Raw genomic sequence first — 21,531 nt, 5'->3', positions numbered from 1 at the left:
TTTGTAAAGATTTCAGCCTCGGCAACCCTATGCGGCAGTTCTACGCTATCCTATAGGGTCGCGATAGAGTGGGAATCGACTTAAGGGCAACAGGTTATTTGTAAGTCCCCATGTGATCTGTCCCCACACACTCAAATTCCCACTTTGCCTTCCTGCAATTACCCCAATCTCATCCCCTACTACTCTCCTGGAATCTTTTGGCTTCAGCCACACCAGCCTTCTAGCTTTTCCTCAAATAACTCCCATCTTATGTCTTTTGTACTTGCTGTTCTGTCAGCCTGGAATTTTCTTCCTCCACGTACTACACAGCTTACTTCCTCAACTCTTTCAGATTTTTGCTCATCATCCCAGTGAGGAGTTCCTAACCCCTACTGTCTTAGACCTTCACCTGTCTGTCAGTCTGTTGTACTGTGGGGGCTTGCATGTTGCTGTGATGCTGGAAGCTATGCCACCAGTATTCAGATACCAGCAGCGTCACCCATGGAGGACAGCTTTCAGCTGAGCTTCCAAAGTAAGACAGAGTAGGAAGAAGGACCCGGCAGTCTACTTCTGAAAAGCATTAGCCAGGGAAAACTTTACGAATAGCAGTGGAACATTGTCTGATATAATGCTGGAAGATGAGCCCCCCAGCTTGGAAGGCACTCAAAAGATGACTGGGGAAGAGCTGACTCCTCAAAGTAGAGTTGGCCTTAATGACATGGATGGAGTAAAGCTTTCGGGACCTTCGTTCGCTGATATGGCATGACTCAAAATGAGAAAAAACAGCCGCAAACATCCATTAATAATCAGAACCTGGAATGTAGGAAGCATGAATCTAGGAAAATTGGAAATCATCAAAAATGAAATGAAACGACCTTCCTGGGTGGGGCCAAGATGGCGGACTAGGTAGACGCTACCTCAGATCCCTCTTGCAACAAAGACTCGGAAAAACAAGTGACTCGATCACATACATAACAATCTACGAACCCTGAACAACAAACACAGATTTAGAGATGGAGAACGAACAAATACGGGGAAGCAGCGATTGTTTTCAGAGCCTGGAGCCAGCGTACCAGTCAGCGGATTTTCTGGAAAAACTAGTTTCCCAGTGATGGCTTGGAGACAGCAGTCCATATCAAACCACATAAAGAAGCAGACCATGACAGCTTCTCCAACCCCCCAAACAAAAGAATCAAAATCTTTCCCAAATGAAGATACAATCCTGGAAATATCAGATACAGAATATAAAAAACTAATTTACAGAATGCTTCAAGACATCACAAACGAAATAAGGCAAACTGCAGAAAAAGCCAAGGAACACACTGATAAAACAGTTGAAGAACTCAAAAAGATTATTCAAGAACATAGTGGAAAAATTAATAAGTTGCAAGAATCCATAGAGAGACAGCATGTAGAAATCCAAAAGATTAACAATAAAATTACAGAATTAGACAACGCAATAGGAAGTCAGAGGAGCAGACTCGAGCAATTAGAATGCAGACTGGGACATCTGGAGGACCAGGGAATCAACATCAACATAGCTGAAAAAAAATCAGATAAAAGAATTAAAAAAAATGAAGAAACCCTAAGAATCATGTGGGACTCTATCAAGAAGGATAACTTGCGAGTGATTGGAGTCCCAGAACACGGAGGGGGGACAGAAAACACAGAGAAAATAGTTGAAGAACTCCTGACAGAAAACTTCCCTGACATCATGAAAGACGAAAGGATATCTATCCAAGATGCTCATCGAACCCCATTTAAGATTGACCCAAAAAGAAAAACACCAAGACATATTATCATCAAACTCGCCAAAACCAAAGATAAACAGAAAATTTTAAAAGCAGCCAGGGAGAAAAGAAAGGTTTCCTTCAAGGGAGAATCAATAAGAATAAGTTGACTACTCAGCAGAAACCATGCAGGCAAGAAGGGAATGGGATGACATATACAGAGCACTGAAGGAGAAAAACTGCCAGCCAAGGATCATATATCCAGCAAAACTCTCTCTGAAATATGAAGGTGAAATTAAGATATTTACAGATAAACACAAGTTTAGAGAATTTGCAAAAACCAAACCAAAACTATAAGATATACTAAAGGATATTGTTTGGTCAGAAAACCAATAATATCAGATACCAGCACAACACAAGGTCACAAAACAGAACTTCCTGATATCAACTCAAATAGGGAAATCACAAAAACAAATTAAGATTAATTAAAAAAAAAAAATAATACACATAACAGGGAATCATGGAAGTCAATAGGTAAAAGATCACAATAATCAAAAAGAGGGACTAAATACAGGAGGCGTTGAACTGCCATATGGAGAGTGATAGAAGGCGATATAGAATGATACAAGTTAGGTTTTTACTTAGAAAAATAGGGGTAAATAATAAGGTAACCACAAAAAGGTATAACAACTCCATAACTCAAGATAAAACCCAAGAAAAACGTAACGACTCAACTAACATAAAGTCAAACACTATGAAAATGAGGATCTCACAATTTACTAAGAAAAACGTCTCAGCACAAAAAAGTATGTGGAAAAATGAAATTGCCAACAACACACATGAAAAGGCATCAAAATGACAGCACTAAAAACTTATTTATCTATAATTACGCTGAATGTAAATGGACTAAATGCACCAATAAAGAGACAGAGAGTCACGGACTGGATAAAGAAACACGATCCATCTATATGCTGCCTACAAGAGACACACCTTAGACTTAGAGACACAAACAAACTAAAACTCAAAGGATGGAAAAAAATATATCAAGCAAACAATAAGCAAAAAAGAAGAGGAGTAGCAATATTAATTTCTGACAAAATAGACTTTAGACTTAAATCCACCACAAAGGATAAAGAAGGACACTGTATAATGATAAAAGGGACAATTGATGAGGAAGACACAACCATATTAAATATTTATGCACCCAATGACAGGGCTGCAAGATACATAAATCAAATTTTAACAGAATTGAAAAGTGAGATAGACACCTCCGCAATTATAGTAGGAGACTTCAACACACCACTTTCGGAGAAGGACAGGACATCCAGTAAGAAGCTCAATAGAGACACGGAAGGCCTAATTACAACAATCAACCAACTTGACCTCATTGACTTATACAGAACTCTCCACCCAACTGCTGCAAAATATACTTTTTTTTTCTAGCGCACATGGAACATTCTCTAGAATAGACCACATATTAGGTCATAAAACAAACCTTTGCAGAGTCCAAAACATCGCAATATTACAAAGCATCTTCAGAGACCACAAGGCAATAAAACTAGAAATCAATAACAGAAAAACTAGGGAAAAGAAATCAAATACTTGGAAAATGAACAATACCCTCCTGAAAAAAGACTGGGTTATAGAAGACATCAAGGAGGGAATAAGGAAATTCATAGAATGCAACGAGAATGAAAATACTTCCTATCAAAACCTCTGGGACACAGCAAAAGCAGTGCTCAGAGGCCAATTTATATCGAGAAATGCACACATACAAAAAGAAGAAAGAGCCAAAAGCAGAGAACTGTCCCTACAACTTGAACAAATAGAAAGTGAGCAACAAAAGAATCCATCAGGCACCAGAAGAAAACAAATAATAAAAATTAGAGCTGAACTAAATGAATTAGAGAACAGAAAAACAATTGAAAGAATTAACAAAGCCAAAAGCTGGTTCTTTGAAAAAATTAACAAAATTGATAAACCATTGGCTAGAGTGACTAAAGAAATACAGGCAAGGAAACAAATAACCCGAATAAGAAAAGAGAAGGACCACATCACAACAGAACCAAATGAAATTAAAAGAATCGTTTCAGATTACTACGAAAAATTGTACTCTAACAAATTTGAAAACCTAGAAGAAATGGATGAATTCCTGGAAAAACAATACCTACCTAAACTAACACATTCAGAAGTAGAACAACTAAATAGACCCATAACAAATAAAGAGATTGAAATGGTAATCAAAAAACTTCCAACAAAAAAAAGCCCTGGCCCGGACGGCTTCACTGCAGAGTTCTACCAAACTTTCAGAGAAGAGTTAACACCACTACTACTGAAGGTATTTCAAAGCATAGAAAATGACGGAATACTACCCAACTCATTCTATGAAGCCACCATCTCCCTGATACCAAAACCGGGTAAAGACATTACAAAAAAAGAAAATTATAGACCTATATCCCTCATGAACATAGATGCAAAAATCCTCAACAAAATTCTAGCCAATAGAATCCAACAACACATCAAAAAAATAATTCACCATGATCAAGTGGGATTTATACCAGGTATGCAAGGCTGGTTTAATATCAGAAAAACCATAAATGTAATCCATCACATAAATAAAACAAAAGACAAAAACCACATGATCTTATCAATTGATGCAGAAAAGGCATTTGACAAAGTCCAACACCCATTTATGATAAAAACTCTTACCAAAATAGGAATTGAAGGAAAATTCCTCAACATAATAAAGGGCATCTATGCAAAGCCAACAGCCAATATCACTCTAAATGGAGAGAACCTGAAAGCATTTCCCTTGAGAACGGGAACCAGACAAGGATGCCCTTTATCACCGCTCTTATTCAACATCGTGCTTGAAGTCCTAGCCAGGGCAATTAGGCTAGACAAAGAAATAAAATGTATCCGGATTGGCAAGGAGGAAGTAAAGTTATCACTATTTGCAGATGACATGATCTTATACACAGAAAACCCTAAGGAATCCTCCAGAAAACTACTGAAACTAATAGAAGAGTTTGGCAGAGTCTCAGGTTATAAAATAAACATACAAAAATCACGGATTCCTCTACATCAACAAAAAGAACACCGAAGAGGAAATAACCAAATCAATACCATTCACAGTAGCCCCCAAGAAGATAAAATACTTAGGAATAAATCTTACCAAGGATGTAAAAGACCTATACAAAGAAAACTACAAAGCTCTACTACAAGAAATTCAAAAGGACATACTTAAGTGGAAAAACATACCTTGCTCATGGATAGGAAGACTTAACATAGTAAAAACGTCTATTCTACCAAAAGCCATCTATACATATAACGCACTTCCGATCCAAATTCCAATGTCATATTTTAAGGGGATAGAGAAACAAATCACCAATTTCATATGGAAGGGAAAGAAGCCCCGGATAAGCAAAGCATGACTGAAAAAGAAGAAGAAAGTGGGAGGCCTCACTCTACCTGATTTCAGAACCTATTACACAGCCACAGTAGTCAAAACAGCCTGGTACTGGTACTGGTACAACAACAGGCACATAGACCAATGGAACAGAATTGAGAACCCAGATATAAATCCATCCACGTATGAGCAGCTGATATTTGACAAAGGACCAGTGTCAGTTAATTGGGGAAAAGATAGTCTTTTTAACAAATGGTGCTGGCATAACTGGATATCCATTTGCAAAAAAATGAAACAGGACCCATACCTCACACCATGCACAAAAACTAACTCCAACTGGATCAAAGACCTAAACATAAAGACTAAAACGATAAAGATCATGGAAGAAAAAATAGGGACAACCTTAGGAGCCCTAATACAAGGCATAAACAGAATACAAAACATTACCAAAAATGATGAAGAGAAACCTGATAACTGGGAGCTCCTAAAAATCAAACACCTATGCTCATCTAAAGACTTCACCAAAAGAGTAAAAAGACCACCTACAGACTGGGAAAGAATTTTCAGCTATGACATCTCCGACCAGTGCCTGATCTCTAAAGTCTACATGATTCTGTCAAAACTCAACCACAAAAAGACAAACAACCCAATCAAGAAGTGGGCAAAGGATATGAACACACATTTCACTAAAGATATTCAGGCAGCCAACAGATACATGAGAAAATGCTCTCGATCATTAGCCATTAGAGAAATGCAAATTAAAACTACGATGAGATTCCATCTCACACCAACAAGGCTGGCATTAATCCAAAAAACACAAAATAATAAATGTTGGAGAGGCTGCGGAGAGATTGGAACTCTTATTCACAGCTGGTGGGAATGTAAAATGGTACAACCACTTTGGAAATCTATCTGGCGTTATCTTAAACAGTTAGAAATAGAACTACCATACAACCCAGAAATCCCACTCCTCGGAATATACCCTAGAGATACAAGAGCCTTCACACAAACAGATATATGCACACCCATGTTTATTGCAGCTCTGTTTACAATAGCAAAAAGCTGGAAGCAACCAAGGTGTCCATCAACGGATGAATGGGTAAATAAATTGTGGTATATTCACACAATGGAATACTACGCATCAATAAAGAACAGTGACGAATCTGTGAAACATTTCATAACACGGAGGAACCTGGAAGGCATTATGCTGAGCGAAATTAGAGGCAAAAGGACAAATATTGTATAAGACCACTATTATAAGATCTTGAGAAATAGTAAAATCTGAGAAGAACACATACTTTTGTGGTTACGAAGGGGGGAGGGAGGGAGGGAGGCAGAGGGTTTTTTATTGATTAATCAGTAGATAAGAACTGCTTTAGGTGAAGGGAAAGACAACACTCAATACATGGAAGGTCAGCTCAATTGGACTGGATCAAAAGCAAAGAAGTTTCCGGGATAAAATGAATGCTTCAAAGGTCAGCGGAGCAAGGGCGGGGGTCTGGGGAACATGGTTTGAGGGGACTCTAAGTCAATTGGCAAAATAATTCTATTATGAAAACATTCTGCATCCCACTTTGAAATGTGGCGTCTGGGGTCTTAAATGCTAACAAGCGGCCATCTAAGATGCATCAATTGGTCTCAACCCACCTGGAGCAAAGGAAAATGAAGAACACCAAGGCCACACGACAACTAAGAGCCCAAGAGACAGAAAGGGCCACATGAACCAGAGACCTACAACATCCTGAGACCAGAAGAACTAGTTGGTGCCCGGCCACAATCGATGACTGCCCTGACAGGGAGCACAACAGAGAACTCCTGAGGGAACAGGAGATCAGTGGGATGCAGACCCCAAATTCTCATAAAAAGACCAAACTTAATGGTCTGACTGAGACTAGAGGAATCCCGGCGGCCATGGTCCCCAGACCTTCTGTTGGCACAGGACAGGAACCATCCCCGAAGACAACTCATCAGACATGAAAGGGACTGGTCAGTGGGTGGGAGAGAGATGCTGATGAAGAGTGAGCTAATTATATCAGGTGGACACTTGAGATTGTGTTGGCAACTCTTGCCTGGAGGGGGGATGGGAGGATACAGAGAGAGGGAAGCTGGCAAAATTGTCACGAAAGGAGAGACTGAAAGGGCTGACTCAATAGGGGGAGAGCAAGTGGGAGTACGGAGTAAGATGTATGTAAACTTATATGTGACAGACTGATTGGATTTGTAAACGTTCACTTGAAGCTTAATAAAAGTTAATAAAAAAAAAAGTCACCTTCCTTATAACTACTGGTCTCTACTCATTCAGAGCAAAAGAGAATGAAGGAAATCAAAGGTTCAAAGAAGAAACAAGTCCATGAGATTAACAGCCCACAGGAACCATAGTCTCTTCAAACCTGAGACCAGAAGAACTAGATGGTGCCTGGCTACCACTACCGACCCTTCTGACCAGAGACCCAATAGAAGGTCCCGGATAGAATGAAAGAAAAACGTGGAACAAAACTCAAATTCCACAAAAAGGCCAGACCTACTGGAGCAATGGAAACTAGAGTAATCCTTGAGACTATTGCCCTGAAATGCTCTTTGAACGTGGAATTGAAGCTATTTCTACAGGTCACCTTTTAGCCTAATAGATTGGCTTATAAAATAAACAATTACCACCCATGAGTAATGTGCTCCCTTAAACAATTAACTGTATGAGACCAAATGGTCAACATTTACCCAAAAGCAAAGATGAGATGGCAAGGAGGGGAAGGGAAGCTAGATCAATGGAAACAGAACAAACAGAATGAAACTAATGAGAATGTGGACACTTTGTAAAAACTTTAACCAATGGCATGAAGAATTTGTATAAAAACTATTAAAAACCAAAAACCCGTTGTCGTCGATTCCAACTCATAGTGACCCTATTGGACAAAACAGAACTGCCCCATAGGGTTTACAAGGAGCACCTGGTGGATTCAAACTGCCAACCTTTTGGTTAGCAGCTGTAGCTCTTACCTATTACACCACCAGAAACTATTATCCCAGAAACTATTCTAGGTGAACCTAATTTGCTGTGTAAATTTTCACCTAAAACACAATAAAATATTATTAAGAACAAAAAAAAATGAAATGGAACGCATAAACATCGATATCCTAGGTATTAGTGAGCTGAAATGGACTGGTATTGGCCATTTTGAATCAGACAATCATATAGTCTACTATACTGGGAATGACAACTTGAAGAGGAATGGTGTCGCATTCATCATCAAAAAGAACGTTTCAAGATCTATGCTGAAGTACAACGCTGTCAGTGATAGGATAATATCCCTTAGCCTACAAGGAAGACCAGTTACTACGACTAATATTCAAATTTAAGCACCAACCACCAGGGCCAAAGATGAAGAAATAGAGGATTTTTATCAGCTGCTGCGGTCTGAAATGGATCGAACATGCAATCAAGATGCACAGATAATTACTGGCGACTGGAATGAGAAAGTTGGAAACAAAAAAGAAGGATCAGTAGTTGGAAAATATGGCCTTGGTGGTAGGAACAATACCGGAGATGGAATGATAGAATTTTGCAAATCCAAGGACTTCTTCATTGCAAATACCTTCTTTCACCAATATAAAGGGCAACTATACACATGGACCTCACCAGATGGAACATGCAGAAATCAAATTGACTACATCTGTGGAAAGACACGACGGAAAAGCTCAGTATCATCAGTCAGAACAAGGCCAGGGGCCAACTGTGGGACAGACCATCAATTGCTCATATGCAAATTCAAGCTGAAACTGAAGAAAATCAGAGCAAGTCCACGAGAGCCAAAATATGACCTTGAATACATCCCACCTGAATTTAGAGACCATCTGAAGAATAGATTTGACACACTGAACACTAGTGACCGAAGACCAGACGAGTTGTGGAATGACATTAAGAACATCATACATGAAGAAAGCAAGAGGTCACTGAAAAGACAGGAAAGAAAGAAAAGACCAAGATGGATGTCAGAGGAGACTCTGAAACTTGCTCTCGAACATTGAGCAGCTAAAGCAAAAGGAAGAATTGATGAAGTAAAAGAACTCAGTAGAAGATTTCAAAGGACGTCTCGAGAAGACAAAGCAAAGTATTATAATGACATGTGCAAAGAGCTGGAGGTGGAAAACCAAAAGGGAAGAACACACTCGGCATTTCTCAAGCTGAAAGAACTGACAAAAAAATTCAAGCCTCGAGTTGCAATAGTGAAGGATTCCATGGGGAAAATATTATATTAAGCAACGCAGGAAGCATCAAAAGAAGATGGAAGGAATACACAGGGTCATTATACCAAAAAGAATTAGTCGATATTTGACCATTTCAAGAGGTGGCATATGATCAGAAACCAATGGTACTGAAGGAAGAAGTCCAAGCTGCTCTGAAGGCATGGGCAAAAAACAAGGCTCCAGGAATTGATGGAATATCAATTGAGATGTTTCAACAAACAGATGCAGCGCTGGAGGTGCTCACTCATCTATGCCAAGAAATATGGAAGATAGCTTCCTGGCCAACTGACTGGAAGAGATCCATATTTATGCCTATTCCCAAGAAAGGTGATCCAACTGAATGTGGAAATTATAGAACAATATCATTAATATCACACGCAAGCAAAATTTTGCTGAAGGTCATTCAGTATATTGAATGCTGCAGCGGTATATCGACAGAGAACTGCCAGAAATTCAGGCCGGTTTCAAAAGAGGACGTGGAACTAGGAATATCATTGCTGATGTCAGATGGATCCTGGCTGAAAGCAGAGAATACCAGAAGGATGTTTACCTGTGTTTTATTGACTATGCAAAGGCATTGGACTGTGTGGATCATAACAAACTATGGATAACATTGCGAAGAATGGGAATTCCAGAACACTTAATTGTGCTCATGAGGAACCTTTACATAGATCAAGAGGCAGTTGTTCCGAAAGAACAAGGGGATACTGATTGGTTTAAATTCAGGAAAGGTGTGTGTCAGGGTTGTATTCTTTCACCATACCTATTCAATCTGTATGCTGAAGAAATAATCCGAGAAGCTGGACTATATGAAGAAGAACAGGGCATCAGGATTGGAGGAAGGCTCATTAACAACCTGTGTTATGCAGATGACACAACCTTGCTTGCTGAAAGTGAAGAGGACTTGAAGCACTTACTAATGAAAATCAAAAACCAGAGCCTTCAGTATGGATTGCAATTGCACCTCAACATAAAGAAAACAAAAATCCTCACAACTGGACCAATAAGCAACATCATGATAAACGGAGAAAAGATTGAAGTTGTCAAGGATTTAATTTGACTTGGGTCCACAATCAACAGCCATGGAAGCAGCAGTCAAGAAATCAAAAGACGCATTGCACTGGGTAAATCTGCTGCAAAGAACCTCTTTAAAGTGTTGAAAAGCCAAGATGTCACCCTGAAGACTAAGGTGCACCTGACCCAAGCCATGGTATTTTCAATCACATCATATGCATGTGAAAGCTGGACAATGAATAAGGAAGACCGAAGAAGAATTGATACCTTTGAATTGTGGTGTTGGCGAAGAATATTGAATATACCATGGACTGCCAAAACAATGAACAGATCTGTCTTGGAAGAAGTACAGCCAGAATGCTCCTTAGAAGCAAGGATGGCAAGACTGCGTCTTACATACTCTGGACATGTTGTCAGGAGGGATCAGTCCCTGGAGAAGGACATCATGCTTGGCAGAGTACAGGGTCAGTGGAAAAGAGGAAGACCCTCAACGAGGTGGATTGACACAGTGGCTGCAACAATGAGCTCAGGCAGAACAACAATTGTAAGGATGGCTCGGGACTGGGCAGTGTTTCGTTCTGTTGTGCACAGGGTCGCTATGAGTCGGAACTGACTCAATAGCACCTAACAACAACAACTGTCTTAGTTATCTAGTGCTGCTGTAGCAGAAATACCAAAGCAGATGGCTTTAAAAAACAGAAATTTATTCTCTCACGGTCTAGGAGGATAGAAGTCTGAATTCAGGGTGCCTGCTCCAGGGTGCCAGCTCCAGGCTTTCTCTTTCTGTCAGCTCTGGGGGAAGGTCCTCACCATCAATCTCTCCCTGATCTAGGAGCTTCTCGTCACAGGGACGCACAGGTCCAAAAAATACGCTATTATCCTGGCTCTCGTTTCTTGGTAGCATGAAGTCCCCCGTTTCTATGCTTGCTTCTCTCTTTTATATCTCATTAGCATAACATAACTGCCGCTAATCCCACCTCATTAACATCATAGAGGTAGGATTTACAACACATGGGAAAATCACATCAGATGACAAAATGGTGGCCAATCACACGTAACTGGGATCCATGGCCAAGCTGACACATTTTCTGGTGGGGGCGGGGACACAATTCAGGCTGAAATGTTCTTCCCTCACATACCACAGTTTACTCTCAACTCTTTCAGATTTTTGCTCATCTTCTCAGTGAGGAGTTCCCAACCTCTACATTGTTTCCTCCAGCCCTCACCCCTGCTTAATTGTTTAAAAGCACATATAACCACCTGACATACTATGTATTTTATTTATTTGTTTATCCTGCCTTGCCACTTTTTGAGGTTTAGGATTATTTCCCAGTACCTAAAACAGTGCCTGACACTTAAATACTTGTGGAAGTAATGAATGAGCAGTGGGAACAGTGGACTACAAAGGACTTGGAGAGAATGGAGGGGAGTAAGTATAATTATCACATGTAGAATGTTCACTGTGAAGGGGAGCAGAAAAATAGTACAGTAAAAGTTGATGGAATATGGGATCAAGAGAGAGTTTTTTGTTTTTAAATGGGATATATGACCTTGGTAACCTAATGGTAATTTATATAGGCACTATCTCATATACTTAAAAACTAATTTATAATTCTATTGTTAAGAACTAATATAATCCAGAGGAGCCCTGGTGGTGCAGTGGCAAAGCACTCAGCTGCTAACAAATTTGACAGTTTGAACCCACCAGCCACTCCACGGGAGAAAGATATGGCGGTCTACTACCATAAAGATTACAGCCTTAGAAGCCCTTTGGGGCAGTTCTACTCCATCCTACGATGTTGCTGAGTCAGAATCCACTCAAAGGCAATGGGTTTTGATTCTGACTCAGTGACCTTATAGTACAGAAAACTGCCCTCCAGGAACTTAAAAGTCCTGTAATTCTCATCTGGAGTCCCTGGGTGGTACAAACAGCTAATGTGTTTGACTGCTAACAAAAAGGTTGGTGGTTTAAGTCCACCCAGAGACACGTAGAAAGAAAGTTCTGGCAATCTATTTAGGAAAAGTATCAGCCATTGAAAACCCTATAGAGTGAAGTTCTACTTTGACACACATGAAGTCACCACACATTGGAATTGACTCAATAGGCACCTGGAACTAGAAATTCTCACCTGCAGTGACAACGATAAAGACTTACTTAGAAATGATTTCACTGTAGTACAGTCATGCATGCTAAAACTTTATTTTGTCTTCTCTGGATGAGAATATTGAAAACCCTGGTGGCATAGTGGTTAAGAGCTACGGCTGCTAACCAAAAGATCAGCAGTTGGAATCCACCAGCCTCTCCTTGGAAACTCTATGGGGCAGTTCTACTGTGTCCTATAGGGTTGCTGTGAGTCGGGATCGACTCGACAACAACGGGAATATTATCTGCTTGCAGATGACTGAATTTAAATCCTGCCTTCAGGCTAAATGCAAACAGAGAGGTTAAGTAATTTGCTCAAGATCACACCACTAATTAATGATGGAGCTGGCATTGGAATCCAGGTATCTTAAGAATAAAGTCTATGCTCAAAATTACCATGCTAAATTTGTATTAAATTTTGCACCAGAATACATGTATTATGTATATTCTTTTATGCAAACTAGAAAATACTTTCTAATTGAGTCTTTATAATAAAATCCTAAAATAAATGTTGGAAGGGGTACAGTAGAAACTCTATGTATCCATTGAAGGGGGTTTGTTTACATGGAAGTCTGGGAATTAGCCTGAGTGAATGTCTGAACACCCACTGCTGTGGAGCAAATAAACGGATGAATTGAAACCATGCTACACGCACATGAATCAGAATAAGATACCCAATGAAATAAACGCCAGGGCCCAAGACTGGGAAAAATTGGACTTCCTATGTTGTGTCTTTTCCCCCCAATGCCTTTGGACTATTTTCTGTTAGCTTCCATCTAGGTTGTTAACCGTTGCCGTCAAGTCAAATCCGACTCATAGCAACCCTACAGGACAGAGTAGAACTGCCCCATAGGGTTTCCAAGGAGCGCCTGGTGGATTCAAACTGCCCATCTTTTGTTTAGCAGCTGTAGCACTTAACCTCTACGCCACCAGGGTTTCCATCTAGGCTGTAGTAAGCGGAATTCTAAGATGGCTCCCGATTCCTACCCTCTGGTCTACACGCCGTACGTAATCCTCTCCATTTGAGTAAAGAGGGACCTGGGAACATAATGGGATAGCACTCCCTTGTTAGACGATAAAGGTGATGGGATGGTCACTCCCTAATTGTTATATTATATGAGACTCCACCTTAGCAAGCCTTAGGGACATTCTCTCTGTGGTGTTGAAGAAGTAAGCTGCCATGTTGTGAGAGGGCCACAACCTGAAAGCAGCCTCTAAGAGCTAAGAGGGACTGAGCAAGAAAAAGGGGACCTCAGTCCTATAACAGATGAGGGCTGGTGGTGCAGTACCTAAACGCTCAGCTGCTAACTGAAAGGTTGGTGGTTGAGGGAATATGGTATCGAAAGAGAGATTTTTTTTTTTTTTAAAATGGGATATATGCACTGTTTTTTTTTTTTTTGTTTGTTTTTATATACCTCAGTAACCTACTGGTAATTTATACAGGCGTTATCTCATATACTTAAAAGCTAGTTATAATTCTATTTTTAAGAACTACTATAACCCAGGGGAGTCCTGGTGGCGCAGTGGTTAAGTGCTCAGCCGCTAACAGAAAAGTTGGCGGTTCAAAACCACCAGCTGCTCCATGGGAAAAAGATGTGGCAGTCTGCTTCTGCAAGATTACAGCCTTGGAAACCCTGTGGGGCAGTTCTACGCTGCTCTATAGGGTCGCTGTGATTTGGAATTGACTCAACGGCAATGAGTTGGGTTTTTTTCTTAGTCCTATAACCAAAAGGAACTGAATTCTGCCAGCAACCTGAATGACGGTGGACGAGGACCTGGAGGGACCTGGAGCTCCAGCTGAGATTGCTGCCCTGCCAACACTCTGACTTCAGCCTGGGGAGACTCTCAGCAGGGCACCCAGCTAACCTGTGCCCAGATGGCTCCTGTGCCACTGAAACAGGTCATAAATGGGTATGGTTTCACGCTGAGAAGGATGCAGTGATTGATTTGTTATAGAGCAAGAGAAAGCTAAAACACAAGCCAACATTCACTCCTTGCTGAGGCTGTTAGAGGGGACCCAGAATTGCTAGGCCCTGGTATTATTCCATGGGTAATAATGGAAGGAGATGTTTAATTCTGGATTGTCCTAATCCACGTTCTTCCAAACCTCCATGCCTTTTCACTTGCTGGTCCCTCTGCCTAGAATGCCCGGCCACCTCAGATGAATTCTACTCAAACTTCAAAAGCCAGGCAAATGTTGCTTGTTCAAAGAACATTCCCTTACAACCACTCCCATCCGCCCCTAAGCCGAATAAGTTAACTCCTACTCCTTGCTTTCATGGCAGCCACTTACTTATACATCTTCCCAAACACTTGCCGTGATACAAAACAGTAACTTTTTATATCCCCCCGCCACCATCACCACCACCACCTACCCGGGAGTCTCTGGGTGCAAATGGAAAGGTTGGAATCCACCCAGAGGCATCTTGGAAGACAGGCCTGGTGAACTGCTTCCGAAAGATCACAGCTTGAAAACCCTGCAGAGCACAGTTCTGATCTGTACACATGGGCTCTCCACGAGTTGGAATCACCTCAGAGGGCAACTAACAACAACATTCCCCCCCCCACCCCAGAATCTGAATCTCTCGGGGCAGAGGTGCCCCAGACTCCTGCACACAAAAACATAAATAAATAAACCTGTTGCCATCAAGTCAATCCCGACTCACAGTGACCCAACAGGACACAGTAGAACTGCCCCAGAGAGTTTCCAAGGAGCACCTGGTGGATCTGAACTGCCAACCTTTTGCTTAGCAGCTGCAGCTCTTAACCACTACACCACCAGGGTTTCTGGACTCCTGCGCAATGTCTGGCGTAGAAACCAGTTGCTGTTGAGTTGATTTTGACTCATAGGGACCCCATGGGTTGCAGAGTAGAACTGCTCTCCATAGGTTTTCATGGCTGTGACCTTTTGGAAGCAGCTAGCTAGGCCTTTCTTCCAAGGTGCCTCTAGGTGGGTTTGAATAGCCAAACTTTCGGTTAGTAGCCAAGCATGTGAACCGGTTGTGCCACCCGGGGGCTAAACAGTTGGATCCTAGTGGATTAAATGAGGCTCTGGGTGAACACAGGCTTTCGAAGCCCAGGGAGCTGCAGTTTCTGTTCCAGTACAGATGATCAGGCCTCCAGGCATTAATGGAAACTCGAAAAGCTTTCTCCGTGACAACAGCGGGGTGACTGACCAAGCACTTACTGTGTTAAAAGGGCAGATATTTACTGTCTTAAAAGAGCTGGTCTGAAATGGATAGGTGTGCTTGAAGCAACAGATGGCAGGTGCTGGCAAGGATTTAGGTTCTCCCCAAAAGAGGTGGAGAAAAGCCCAGCTGATTTATTCTCATTCAAGCCCTATGCTAGGGTTGTATGCTTGCTGATTCAAAATGTCTGTTTTAGTCCCTTCCTGAAATCAAATGTCAACCCAAAGAGACAACAACCCTAGAGAGTTATTTTTACTCGGTGGCTTAAAAATCTGGGTTCTTAGAGATCAACTAGCTCAATTGGCATAACATGATTTAATAAAGAAAGTGTTCTACATTCTACTTTGGTAAGTAGCATCTGGGATCTTAAAAGCCTGTGAGTGGCCATCTAAGATATACCACTGGTCTCACCCCTTCGGGTGCAAGGAAGAATGAAGAAAACTAAACATACAAGGGAAAGATTAGTCCAAAGGACTAATGGACCACAACTGCCACGGCCTCCACCAGACTGAGTCCAGTACAGCTAGATGGTGCCCGGCTACCACCACTGACCACTCTGAGAGAGATCACAAGAGGGTCCCAGACAGAGCTGGAGAAAAATGTAGAACAAAATTATAACTCACAAAAAAAGACCAGACTTACTGGCCTGACAGAGACTGGAGACACCCTGAGAGTACGGCCCCAGACACCTTTTTAGCTCAGTAATGAAGTCACTCCTGAGGTTCACGCATTAGCTAAAGATTAGACAGGCCCATAAAACAAAACGAGACTAAAGGGGCACAACAGCCCAGGGGCAAGGACTAGAAGACAGAAGAGGACAGGAAAGCTGGTTATAGGGAATCCAAGGTTGAGAAGGGAGAGTATTGACATGTCGTGGGGTTGTTACCAATGTCATAAAACAATATATTTGTACTGTTTAATGAGAAACTAGTTTGTTCTGTAAATCTTCACCTAAAGTACAATTTGAAAAAACTGGGTTACAAGACAGAAATATGAATCACGTATCAATAACACTCATGGTGTTCACAGGCCCTCAAGGCAGATAGCATTTCTGGCAATCACAGACTCAGGCAAAATTATGCATCATCGATCCATAGGGAATGTCATTTAGCTGGGTGTGTTTTGAGACTATATTGAGAAAATATTCATATCCCTCAATATGTTGTCTCTAGGACCCCTCTGACAGGCAAACAATTGAACTGTAAGGAAGTGCTCCTTTGCGCTTAACCTAAATTAACCAAGCTACTGCTTTAGGCTCCACCTCAGTGGGGAAGGAGATCATTCAGAATCTGAAAGGAACCAAAGCAAAGCACGGATATAAGGCTCCTGTCTGATGCTGCATCACGGGCGGTTCATACTCCTCTTGGGGGTATCTGCAGTCAGCCCTAAGAATCCAATCAGATCCTGCAAGTCCTACATTTCAGGAATCTTTTACAAATTCCAGCTGGCAGTGGCTCAAAGAGGCAACTAGCTGGGGACAAAATTTCCCTAAGATCAGTAGTGGGTGAAAACATTTGGTGCGGGTTCCAATTTATCTTTAGGTGCTACCTCTTTCACTCAACACATACTAATTGAGCACCCATTATGTACCAGACTTTGTGCTGGGGCCTGGGGCTAGAGCTGGGAATTAGATAAGGTCCCTGCCCTCATGGGATTTAGAGTCTCGTGTGGGTGTGTGTGTGTATATACTGTGTAGATAAAGAAGAAAGGGAAAGTAGAGAGAGGAAATCGAATCTTTTTAAAATGTACTAACAATTTAAATACACTAATAAAACTTTAAACTGATAAATACCTTCGATGCTCTGAGGGCCCACAAGATTCATGGCCTGGTGAGCTGGATATTCTACCCGTGGCCTGGCAATGCCCAATTGCTCCATAACACCATGGAGCAGCCTCTGGATATCTGTTTCTGAGACCCGGTCAGGGGTCCGAGGACTATAAGCAGATGTCGGGGTCCATCCAAATGCCAACCAAAACAGTAGGCCAGATAGCAGGGCAAACGCCCTTTGGGAGACCATTTTTAACCTGCAGAAAAAAGACCAAACATTGATAGATTGGCCGCAATTGGCAATCGTGATAATGCAATCATGCAACCACTCCAAGGACTACCCAGAAAGGGGACACAGTGACGAAATCGTTAAGAGTTTTGCTTTTGTCTTAAGTGTCTACCCTATGCAGGACATCTGCTGTGGGAAGGTATTAAAGAAAAAAAAAAAAACAGTCTGAGGTATCCAGTTCTTTCTGTACCTGCATTTTTGGGAAGGCTTGCCTGGGATAGCAGTTCTCCTTCCTTTTCTTTTAATGTTTATAGCCTTTATTTTCTTGTTTGCAACTTAAAGACTATACAGAACAATCAAAGGCAATAAATATTTGCCCATGTTGATGGAAGCTTGCCTAGGTGGAGAACTCTGGGCCATTCTCAGGAATAGTTAGGAAATTTAAGAAATTTCTGTCATAACTCTAAAAATGTCATTGGTTACTATGGTCTGTAAGAAGAATCAGGTATTACAAAGTATAAAATTTCATATTTACATTTACATATACTTGTATTTCAAAATATAAAGTAAACATGGGGTACCACCCACTCTACACATATGACTTAACCATATATACATACAAAACACAGTCTTGACCTAATGAGACAAGCTTAGTCTGCCATAAAAATGGTAGCTGGCAATATTCACAGGCCTCCTGGTGGTTCAGTGGTTAAGAGCTACGGTGGCTAATCAGAAGGTCGGCAAATCAAATCTACCAGCCGCTCCTTGGAGACCCTATGGGGCAGTTCTACTCTGTCCTACAGGGTCTCTGAGAGCTGGAATTGACTTGACAGCAATGTTTTTGGTTTAATCTAGCATGGATATCAGATTCACCCAACTATATACTTGGAATTCAATTCATTGCTTTATAATTATTTTTGGTTCATAGTTATAACCTAGATTAACTATCAGATTAATAATTCTCCCTAGATCAGCAGTCTGCCTTTCCTAACAGGGAAAGGCAGAGAATTTTTTTCCAAAGTAACCTTTTCCTCTACCTTTACATTACACTTCGGCTTCAAAATTATCAACAGTTTCCAGCCATTCATTTCAGCCCTTAGCTAGTCTTATGAAAAATTAACCCACTGATAAGCAGTGTTTTATGTGAGCAGTCTGATTTTGATTTACTTCTTCTTTTTTTTTTTTTCAGGGCAAGTAAATTTGGTCTAGACAGTGTTTTCATGCTCATTCATTTTTTATTCTCCTTGCATCTCCCAGAATGTTCTGCGTTACCTCAACCCAACCACTCACACCATCTCGTCCTAATATAAAAAGGAAAAAAGAAAAATCTTCCCTCGATTTTGAGAAACGTAGAGGGATAGCAATATTCTGTGTTTTCCCAATTTCAGGGGAGAAAAGGCTAAATAGGAAGAGGACTTTCAGAGAAACAAGTGGTAAAGCAGGGTGGAAAGGTCAGGGGATGGTGGAAAAGAACGTTTTTGCTTATCAAACACCTATTATATTTGCGGTCCTGACAGGAACGGAAATATACACACTCAGGCCCTGCCCTGCCATCTGGCAGGGAGATGAGATACTCCTGCTCAGCCTGGCACTAGCCAGGTGACCTCGGGTGAGTGCCTCAGTTTTCTCATCTGCAAAAAGGGGATAATAAGCGTATGTCCCTTATAGGGCTGTTGTGAGGGTAATTGTGCAAACACGCGTAAGAGGACTTAGAACAATGCCAGGCAGAGTGAGCCCCCTCTAATGTTTGCTGTTGTTGTGTTGGCACTATCACCTCAGGCTGGCCTATTTATTGCTACAGTTCTGGAAATGAGAATTTGGGGAAGGGTGGTGAAGACAGAAGGGAGACAGAGCAGGTGGGGGAGAGGGAGAACCCTGGTCGGGGGAGTCCGTCTGTCCTAGATTTTGGCTCCTATGCAGATGCGTTGAGAACAAGCGGACAGTGTTCACACAACCGCCCTCTGCAGGCACCTGCCCTGCTGAGGATGGATTCTCCAGGCAGCAGCCCAGCAAACCCTCCTTTTTGAACACCCCTCTCTTTTTTCTTTTTTTTGAGGGGGATGGCTGAAGAGGCAAAACCACATATTTTCTTCCCTGAAATGGAAATATTCATACCCCCTATATATTTTTCTGTAAACGGAAAGTCTTCCTCTAGTCACTTGCAGATATAAAACCTTGCTACCCTAAGAGCTGAAGGCAGCTCTTTGCTGCAACAGCAAAGCCTGCGGTTGTGATGGAAAAGGCCCGAGGCAGACACCAGTCTCTCGGTCCATTTCTGTCTTTTCCAGTTCGCTCTGAATCCAAGATGTCTGTCTTATTTCCATCCCCAGCCAACACCGTTCTGATCTGATGAGCCCCCAATCTTCTCCCTCGGTACTCCTTTCCCCTGGTACATAGCTGATCTTCCTGACCCCTCACCCATCCTTTGTCTGGCCCCGATCTCCATCCAGCTCCAGGATTTCAGCAGGAAGCCCTCCCTCAGTCGCGATCCCCAAGGAGCCGCAGATCTCGGGTGGGCAGCAGCAGGTGGAGCGGGTACTCACCGAGGGGCGGCCGGGGAGCCTGCTGCGGTCTGGGCCTCGGTCGGGGTCGCGCCGGCAGTCGGGGGAGCTGGGTGGCCGTGCGTCAGCTCCCTCCGCATCCTAGCTCCGCCCGCGCCCCGCCTCCAGCAGGTGGAAGCCGCCTGGCCAGGACGCAAACGGGGATAAATGGGTCTCTCAACAACAGCATACAAACCTCTTCACTGGGAACACCTCCTTCAGACTCTCCTCCTCCATTATAGAACAGCTTACAAAATTCTTAGACAGGCCCAGAAAACAAAACGGGACTAAATGGGCACACCAGCCCAGGGGCAAGGACAAGAAGGCAGGAGAGGACAGGAACGCTGGTAACGGGGAACTCAAGGTCGAGTGGGGGAGAGTGTTGACATGTCGTGGGGTTGGCAACCAATGTCACAAAATAATGTGTAGTAATTGTTTAACGAGAAACTAATCTGCTCTGTGAACCATGTAAAGTACCAAAAAAAGTAAAAAAAAAAATTCTTTGGCTTGAAGAGGGAAGAAGCAATGGTAGGTGTGACAGAAACAAGCTGAGAGGTTCTAAGAACTTTTAATGGTGGGAATGACGTGATAAGGGACATACTGCTTTCATGACCCCATTCATTGATCAGGAACACTGGAAAGGTATTTAACAGAGAATGCTGGAAAAATTAATAATACATCAAGAGCACTTGAAAACCTCTAGGAAACTTTGGCCTGAAGAGACCCAGGATTTACAGCATATTGCAGAAAATATATCCAGGTAGATGCAGGATTTTTCTGTTAATAATGGTTTACAGAGCACCTACTCTGTGCAGTTTTGAACATTTGAAATGTGTTCAAATATAAAATTTGAACTGTAAAGCCATATAATACTGTACTTTAAATTTCATTAGTCAAGGGCTGGAGATGAGTCAGGTACCTAGGAGATCCGAGAGTGACTAACCTGATGTTAGAACCCCAGGCTCTTTACCTTAGCGTTCTGCAGCAAATCCATTATCACCAACGGCGATTTTATGCCATGAATGCTGTTGGTGGTTGCTGTTGAGTCGATTCTGACTCATGGCGACCCCATGTGTGCAGAGTGGAACTGTGCTCCACAAGGTTTTCAAGGCTGTGACCTTTCAAAAGCAGATCTTCTGCCTCTGAGTGAGTTCAAACCACCAACCTTTTCGCTAGTAGCTGAATGCTTAGCTAATTCGTGCCACCCAGGGACTCCACGCCATTCATGAGCACGTGGCCTTTTGGTCTGAAGCCAAGCAACTCTTCCCTAGAGCTTTCTGTCCCACAGA

The 21,531-nt window shown here is 42.0% G+C and overlaps 1 protein-coding gene across 2 annotated transcripts in view; it reads right to left on the bottom strand.

The window, feature by feature from the left end:
- The window catches only part of SCG5 (secretogranin V), an 88,923-nt gene extending 68,570 nt beyond the window's left edge, over positions 1-20,353 (bottom strand). For both annotated transcript variants that reach the window (XM_049898507.1, XM_049898508.1), the window contains exons 1-2: positions 20,246-20,353; positions 17,498-17,730 (exon numbers count right to left, since the gene is read on the bottom strand). In XM_049898507.1, the coding sequence (XP_049754464.1) occupies positions 17,498-17,730; positions 20,246-20,343 (331 nt within the window). In that variant the 5' untranslated portion in view covers positions 20,344-20,353. The remainder of the gene's footprint in view (positions 1-17,497; positions 17,731-20,245) is intronic.
- Positions 20,354-21,531: the final 1,178 nt, after the last annotated feature.

This window comes from Elephas maximus, chromosome 10 (genome assembly GCF_024166365.1).
Source record: "Elephas maximus indicus isolate mEleMax1 chromosome 10, mEleMax1 primary haplotype, whole genome shotgun sequence".
Classification (NCBI taxonomy): domain Eukaryota; kingdom Metazoa; phylum Chordata; class Mammalia; order Proboscidea; family Elephantidae; genus Elephas; species Elephas maximus.
Note: the sequence above shows the minus strand (reverse complement) of the source record. Positions and strands in the feature narration are given on the sequence as shown.